General features: G+C 27.9%; 1 protein-coding gene across 2 annotated transcripts; it reads left to right on the top strand.

The window, feature by feature from the left end:
• The first annotated feature begins 1,287 nt into the window (after positions 1-1,287).
• On the top strand, positions 1,288-8,412 carry LOC120091417 (cinnamoyl-CoA reductase 1-like). Of its 2 annotated transcripts, XM_039049436.2 has the most exons (6): positions 1,288-1,523; positions 3,003-3,157; positions 4,141-4,323; positions 5,017-5,212; positions 5,298-5,454; positions 7,988-8,412. In XM_039049436.2, the coding sequence occupies exons 1-6, from the start codon at positions 1,391-1,393 to the stop codon at positions 8,145-8,147; spliced, it is 984 nt and encodes a 327-aa protein (XP_038905364.1). In that variant the 5' UTR covers positions 1,288-1,390; the 3' UTR covers positions 8,148-8,412. The 2 variants fall into 2 exon arrangements, with proteins under 2 accessions (XP_038905364.1, XP_090162679.1); XM_090306553.1 differs by lacking the exon at positions 7,988-8,412 and having other exon boundaries at positions 5,298-5,458.
• Positions 8,413-8,638: the final 226 nt, after the last annotated feature.

Here is an 8,638-nt window from a genome sequence, read left to right as displayed (position 1 = left end):
CTCTTAAATGCTCGAAACCTATAAAATCACAAAATAAACACGCAAAATATAGGAACAATCCTAAATTAAGCGAAGCAAGACAACAGATTTTTGGTGCCCTAGGCTCCCTCGAGGTGTGAGACTCCTTCTATGTGGATATTAGTGAAGAAAACACTTATGCTTCCTTCAAGTATGTGAGACTCCCTCTCACCACAATGTTATCTTTCCTCCTCATTGTGAATTCACCTTCACTTGAAGAACTTCGACTCCCATTAAGTTTGAGAACTCTTTCTCTATTAATATTACTTTAGGATCTCCCTAAGGATGAAAATCCATTCTCAATCAACAATTTCTTAGGCTCTCCCTAAAAAATTAAAAGAACGTTTCTCAAGAATGATTCTAGTACCTCAAGAAAAAAAATACACCCAGCTGCCAACAACTAAATTATTTCTTGTTTTTCAAACTTCGAAAAAGAAAAACATAGAGAGCTTTATTCTTATGTCAACACATAATAATATTGTTCTCACAAACATGCGACAACCCTAGCAAGATGACTTCTTCATCTTAAATAGCACAATGGAAAAGATGGAAAAATATCCCAGTTAAATTCGGCATACCATAAATAAGAAAAATATCTCAGAGAAAATAAACCACAGAATATATCAAATAAGAAAAGAAATATTATGTAGAAATAATATCCGGTGAGATAACCTTTGAGACATGTTCCGAGACATCTACCATAAACATTTGAACAAATATAACCAACTCAAAAATCAATCGGTAAAACTCAAAGAATTTATTTTAAACTTATCTAAAATATTTTATTTTGAAGAACTATATCTAAAATATTTGAAAGCTTAAAAGGTCAAATATAGAATATAGAATTTAATTATTTTAAAAACCAAAAGATAAAATTTTTAAAATAGAAATAATTTTGGGCAAAAGCCTTATCACCTAATGTTTTATATTTTCTTTTTTTTCTGTTTTAAAAAAAAAAAGAAAAACCTAGTATAAATTGATTCAATGTAAATGGATCTAACCTGAACTTAGTTCTCAATAGTTAAGATATCAACTATCCAACTACCCTTTATAATTTAACTGAATTAGAAAAATAACAATTAAAAAAAAAGTTACAATTGAGGTAAAGGTAAAAAAAAAAAAAAAAAAAACTATGACCTAAAGTAATAAATGAACGTAGAGTCTAAAAAGTAAAAGGTCGTAGTAGGAGTAGGTGTATGAGATGAGAGAATTCTTCTAGTAAAGCCTTCTTTTTGGCCTTATAAAAACAGACCAAAATGCTTAGTCATTTTGTTGTGGTTCCATTCCACTCTACATTTGGCTCTTCATCAATCCCTTCTCTCACCCACTCTTAACGTCCTCATTTATAACCAACCATTCCCACCTGTCCAAAATGCCCCTCGCCGCTGCCGTATCTTCCGGTCAAATTGTTTGTGTCACCGGTGCCGGTGGCTTCATTGCCTCTTGGCTTGTGAAGCTTCTTCTCGAGAAGGGTTACACTGTTAGAGGCACTGTAAGATATCCAGGTAGTTGCGTTTAAACTGTTCTATCAATTAATGTCACTCATAATCAATCATAGAAATCTATCCTTATCTATCATGAATAGATTCTAAAATTTTATTATGTTTTATAAATATTTTCAGCAATTTTATTATTTGAATTTTTTTTTTTTATCATTTATTTTCTCTTGTTACTAGACATTTGACTTTTTAGCCAAATTCTAAAAATATATATATATATATATATTTTTTTTTTGTGAAAACTAGCTAATTTTGAGTTTTCAAAACGTTTGATGTTTGAAAACACTCTTAAAGAATGTATACAAGCTTAATTTTTAAAAATCCAAATGATTATGAAAAAGGAGATTGGCTTTCAAAATTTTAATTAAATTTTGAAAACACTTCTAAAATATAGACAACAAACCAAATAAACCAATAAGTTAAAAGTAGTGTTTATAAACATAGTTTTGAAAAACGAAAAATTCAAAAACCAAAAGCAAATGACCCATTTGAAAACAATTTTGTTTTTAACTTTTTTGTTTTTGAGATTTATGATTGTTTTCCTCCCTTTTCAAATTATTATTTTCACCTTTGTTAAAAGAAACTCTTTAATTTCTTCTCAAATTCTAAAAATAAAAATTCATTTTTTAAGTTTTCAGATTTTGGTTTAATTTTTAAAAAAGATTAGCCATAAATAACAAAACATAAAAATTTACCTTCTTAGTCCCTAGGTTTTGGCTCTAATTTTTATTTGGTTCCAAAATTTTAAAATATTACATATTTAGTCCTTAGATTTTGAGTTTTATTTCAATTTAGTCCATAAGTTTCAAAATGTTACAAATTTACCCTTCAGATTTCAATTTTGTTTCAATTTGATCCATGGATTTCAAAATTTTACATTTTCAACCTCAATTTTTCATTAAATACTTACTTTCAATCATTGACGTCAATTCTATTAATAAATTAAAAATAATTAGAAGTCAAATTTTGTGTTTATTTTAAAATTGATAAAAATAGTGAAACTTAATTAATTATAATTCTTTTAACTTTTTTTTTTTAATTTATTAACATAAATTAACTCCAAAAAACGGAAAGTAAATATTTAGTGAAAATTAAGATTAAAAGTGTAAATCTCGAGACATAGGGACCAAATTGAAGTAGAAGTCAAATGTCAAAACCTATGGACTAAATTAAAACAAAACTCAAAACTTAAGGGTTAAATGTGTAACATTTTAAAATTTAGGGATTAAATAGAAACTAGACCCAAAATCTAAGGACCATAATTTTTTTTTCTAAATTTAATTATGCATAGAATTGGTATTGCTCGTAAGCTTAATTTTTAAAAACAGAAAATCAAACGAGATATTCCTTATTTATACTTTTTTAATTTGATTCTGCAAACTTTTTTTTATCTGTGTTTTACAATGATTAAATGTTGCTTTTTTTCCCTATATTTTTTTATTTTTTTTTATTTTTTTATTTTTTTGTTTTTTTTTTTACACAAAGACGATCGAAAGAATGCTCATTTGAAAGAGTTGGATGGAGCTGAGGAAAGGTTGACGTTGTACGGTGCCGATCTTCTTGATTTCGAGAGCCTTAGAGCCGCCATTACCGGTTGCGATGGTGTTTTCCACACGGCGTCTCCGGTGACCGATGACCCAGTAAGTGCCTCGCTCTTTCTATCCCACCAGACATTCCAAATAATATTACGTAATTATTAACTTCAAATTTTGAAATCAGTGTTAAATCACACGCAAAAGCTTATAGTGAATTTAATTATATCAATGTCTCAACCATTCTCATTTAGTTTGAAAATTTGGTAGAAGTTAAAAGAAGTGTAATCAATATTAATGGAAGAGAAAATGATATTATATATATTAGATTTCTTATTTTGATACCATGTTAAATCTTAATCTATGAGCTATTTAATTTATTGATATTTTAATTACTCTAATTTTATGTTAAATCAAGTTTTATCTTAAAAGTTAAAGTTGATGAATATGGATAAATTCAATTATATCAATGTATCAATATTTAATGCTAATTGAAACAAAAGCTAAAAAATTCAGTCTCTTTTTGTATTTATTTATTTATTTATTTTTATGTTAAATTAGAACTTGCATACACTTTTGCTCAATTTGACAAAAAGATCCACTCCTCCCTTAAATTGATTTTAATTAAAAGGTAAACATAAAATATACCCAACATTATGTTTGTGTTATTTTTTTTTCTCTTAAATTTATCTCTGCCATTTAAATTTGAAGAATTGAAACATAATGTATACAAAAATCAGGATGTAAAATTCTCTCTTTCTAAAACCAATTTATTACTTTTTCTATGGCAATTTTTTTTTATTGGAGATGAGTCTATCGGGAATATTGATAGTAACTTATTAGACATGTACGTTCATTCCTTTAAAGTTGAAGATTAAATTTTTGATGAAGAATACTAAGAATACAAATAAATGATTAAACAAATACCAAAGTCTATCAACATGAATTTTTATGTTTTATCGTAATATAATTTATCATGGCATCATAATAAAACACTTTGTGTTTGATCCACGATCCATATAATAATAATATCATTATTTCTTCAGTTAATATTAAGGTGTAATTTAGTGGTAGTTTATTGAATTTCGTAGGAAAAGGTAGAGCAGGCAATAATTGGGACGAAGAATGTTATAATGGCGGTGGCGGAGGCCAAGGTCCGGCGAGTGGTATTCACATCGTCGATTGGAACTATATACATGAATCCTAATCGGAGCCCCGACACGGTGGTGGATGAGTCTTGTTGGAGTGACCTTGACTTTTGCAAAAATACAAAGGTAATTAACGTACCATTTCAACTTTTGTCATTGACTCTTTTTTCTTTCCCTTTTATTTTACTTTCTCTTTTTATAATTTCATTAATTTAATTTACTATCACGTTAGAGGAAAGAAAATTCCGAAAAGAAATAAAAAAAAAAACAATTATTGTCGTTATTTATAATTAATCTTAATCTAAAAATTAAGATTAAGATAATCATTTAATTCCATTTGATTTTTTTATGATCATTTGATTATCATTTGAAAATTATAATCATTTAATTTTTTACCTTTAAACTTTAAGCATTTGTAATGATTCAATTTGGTCATTCAATAAGATTCGAGCTTTATCTTTTTGGTTGATTGATGCTTGTAACATGGCACTAGAGTATGAATTCTTTTGTTGGAATCCTCCTAATATTATCATAATATTGAATTAGTATTATTATAACTCTTTAACAAAATCAACGGTTGAGTGGAAGTAAAATATTGTTTCATAAGTTTCAATTTTGGTGTGGTTTAACTATATTCACGGGAGTAAATACATTATTTCAATTATATATATATATATATATTAGAGGGTTGTTTTACAAATATAGCAAGGGTGTTTTACAAATACGTTGTAGAATTTTCTTGTAATTACATTTTACCCCTTAAAAAACAATCTCCAAATTAAAAATGACCTCAATTCTCTTGAAAATTACTTTGGCCAGAACTGGTATTGTTATGCAAAAACAGTGGCAGAGCAAACAGCATGGGCAATGGCAGAAGAGAAAGGGGTGGATCTAGTAGTGGTCAATCCAATGTTGGTTCTTGGACCATTATTACAACAAACAGTAAATGCAAGTGTAGCTCATATAATGAAGTACTTGACAGGCTCAGTCAAGACATATGTCAACGCTGTTCAAGGTTATATATTTCTGTTTTTTTCTATATTCATGCTTAAATTAATTGACATTCTTAAATTGCTTTGTATGTTTATGCAAAAAAATAGGTTATGTTCATGTTAAGGATGTTGCAAAAGCTCACTTGTTGGTGTATGAGACACCCTCTGCCTTTGGAAGATACATTTGTGTCGAAACTATGCTTCATCGAGGAGAATTGGTTGAAATTTTGGCCAAGTTCTTCCCTGAGTATCCCATTCCTACCAAGTAAGTTTGAATCCAATCTTTTTTGTTGGACTAAATTTAAATTTTAAAAAATAGACCCACTAAAGAGTTTTTTTTTTTTTTTTTTTTTTTTTTTGGTATGGATGACCTATTCCCCCAGTTTTTTATAATTAAGGATTTGTCTCTCACAAACGTATGAATTCTAACCTTCTACTTACGTCATAACGCACCACAACATTTTATAACATATCGCCTTAGGGATGACAAGTCTATCATAGTTCTAACGCGATGGTCATCTCTATCACAATAAACTTTTTTACAACAAATTGTGAGAAAAATGGGGAAAATACAACAAACTTATACATTTTGAACTTATACATTTTGTAAGGTATCACGTTAAGGATGGCTGTGCAGCCCTAACTCGATGATCGTCTCTATCACGATCCCCAACAAACTATGAGAAAAATGAAGAAAACACAACAGAAAGATTTTATCACGATAGGGATGACATCGCGTTAGAGTCGCGATAGACTTGGCCATCCCTTACGCGATACGTTATAAAATGCAGTAGTGTGCTATGATATAAGCAGAAAGTTAAAATTCATTTATTTATGAAATGTGAATCATCAATCATAAATGCGCCTGTGAATGGATTATCCCAAAAAAAAATCTCCCACTAAAATTATTTGATTTAAATATTAGGAGTTAGAATGTTAGAGAAAAAAAAATTATTCGGAATAGATAAAAGTATTCAGTTTCAAAAACTCAGATACTAAGTAGAAAAGTTCAAATGGCAAAAAGTGTATGACATTAGCTTAACTGTCACTGTATTTTATTTCAATATAATTATTGGTAGAAATTAATTTTGTTATTTTTTCTAAAAATAGAATGGTGGATCAAATTAAAATATCCAAAGCTTAAAAGATAAAATAAAAAAAAGGACAAATTCCAAAGGATTCAAAAGTAGTACCTATATAAACTGAAGATATAGTTAAATAATTTGAAGAGGTTCAATTTTCAAGTTCTTGTTGACCCATAAAAATTGGTAGGCAAATGGGTGTAGAATTATTATTATTATTATGGCCTTTTGTCATGTGTGTTTGGTAGAGAAACAAAGAAAAAGAACCCAAGTATGACTTCTTGGTGCAACTCAACTACCCCTAAAAGATTTGGCATTAACCTTCCTTTTTTTTTTGGTTGGTAGTGACTTTCAAGTTTCAATTTGATTAAAAAAGAGAGGAAAAAAAAAAAAGCTTCAAAATTCCACAAGCTAAGTATGTCTATATCAATTGAATACAAATTCTAGTTGAGCTTTTATTTAGTTTTTATCAATAATTTTCTTAATCATATGAATTCTTGGTGTGTGAACATGAGATATATTAGATATTTAATTTTTGTTTGTTAGTTTTTTTCCCCCCATAAAATGATTGATAAGGAACAATATTAAAAAGAGCAACAGGTTGGTTTAGACTCATATATTGACCATGTGAAAGCTTGAATGACAAAAGAATCGTTGATGATTTCTAATTTACACATTGAGTCTTCAAAATTAATCTTTGACTCTTTTTCAAATTTTTTAATGTGTCAATAACAATTTTTTAGGAATACAAATTTGAAATATATATTTAAAAGACATTAGTAAACATTAATTGTGCTTCATAATTCAGAAGAAAGTTTTGGTAAACTAAAAAAAGGGTAATCTAATCTAAATATTTGGTAAAAACAAAAACAAATGAATCTCACTTTCAAAAGATATGTAAATATAATATGATCAGATTTTTTTCTTTTAAAAAAACTTATTGAATATATATATATATATAGATATATGAATACTATCATTTTCGTCATTATTGTTTTCTTATTCAATGGAGCCGAGTACCAAAATGCTATCAAACTCAAACTTTATAAACCAAAAGTGTATATTTTCCTCGTACAAAATATTGCAATACCATATTTAGCTTTTCATAAAAGATTTAAAATTACTATTGTAATATAAATCAACCTTAGAAGTTTAGTGGAGATTGTGGCTTAGAATTGTGCGTAGTTGTAATAGTAATTAATCCAAAACGAAAATTTGAGTCGTTACCTATTTTTGAGACTATATGATCACAAGATTTTAACATCAACTTTAATCCAAAAATTTTTTTAAAAAAATTAACTTTAAAGAAAATTTTGAAATGTTTATAAATTTAAAGGTCAAAAATAATTTTGTAACTTGGAAGGTATTATTTAAATAAAGAAATGAGAAGCATCAGGGATATATTTTTTCTTCATAATTTACCCTTAGAATAATTATGGTAATTTATAATAATCACCCATTGACCTTAAGGTTGGATTATAGTAAAATTTAATTATATTTATATTATAATATACAACATATAGTCTACATTTTATGTGGTTGAATAGAAGACTTTTTTATTTTTTTAAGAAAAGTTTCAATACAAGATTCTTTAATCTCTTGAGATTACAGTAAATTTAATTATATCACACATTAATAGATTTGAAACCAAAAAGGTTTTAATATATCTTTGACTCTTTTTTTAATGAAGAAATTGTATTTGATATGGAATGGTAGGTGCTCTGATCAGGTGAACCCTAAGAAGAAACCTTACAAATATAGTGTCAAAAAGCTCAAGGACTTGGGCATGGAGTACATACCTGTGAAGGAATGCATATATGAAACTGTGAAGAGCCTTCAAGAGAAGGGTCATTTTCCACTTCCTAAGACCAATTAACTCAACTGAAAATATATCCTACAGAGAAAGTACAAAATGTAAAGAAAGAGGGGGACAGAGAAAATATATAGATCTTGGTATCCCTATTTCTTATATATACACACATAAATATAATGCAAATGTATTTAATTAGTATATAGATCGGGATTTCCATTTCCTAATATGTAATATGTGGCAGATCCATATAGGGGCTAGGGACACGTGCTCCTCAAATCATCATTAATATAAATTTCAAGTAATATAGTTAATAGTATATATAAGTAAATTCATGTTATTTATCTTTGTGTGGAACATTGGGTATTAGGGCATCCCTTGTTTCCACGTAGGTTCGAGTTATTATTATTATTATTATTATATTATTATTATTTGTACTCGTTTTTTTAAAGTTTTATATTGTAGGCCGATTTCTGTCTTTTGCGTGTTTTTGGTGGTTGTTGCGCAATTTTTAAACCATGTAAAACTGCAATAGCGATTGAGTTCGAATATTGTCT

Source organism: Benincasa hispida, chromosome 11, assembly GCF_027475165.1.
Source record: "Benincasa hispida cultivar pf3 chromosome 11, pf3_genome.v1.1, whole genome shotgun sequence".
NCBI classification, from domain to species: domain Eukaryota; kingdom Viridiplantae; phylum Streptophyta; class Magnoliopsida; order Cucurbitales; family Cucurbitaceae; genus Benincasa; species Benincasa hispida.
Note: the sequence above shows the minus strand (reverse complement) of the source record. Positions and strands in the feature narration are given on the sequence as shown.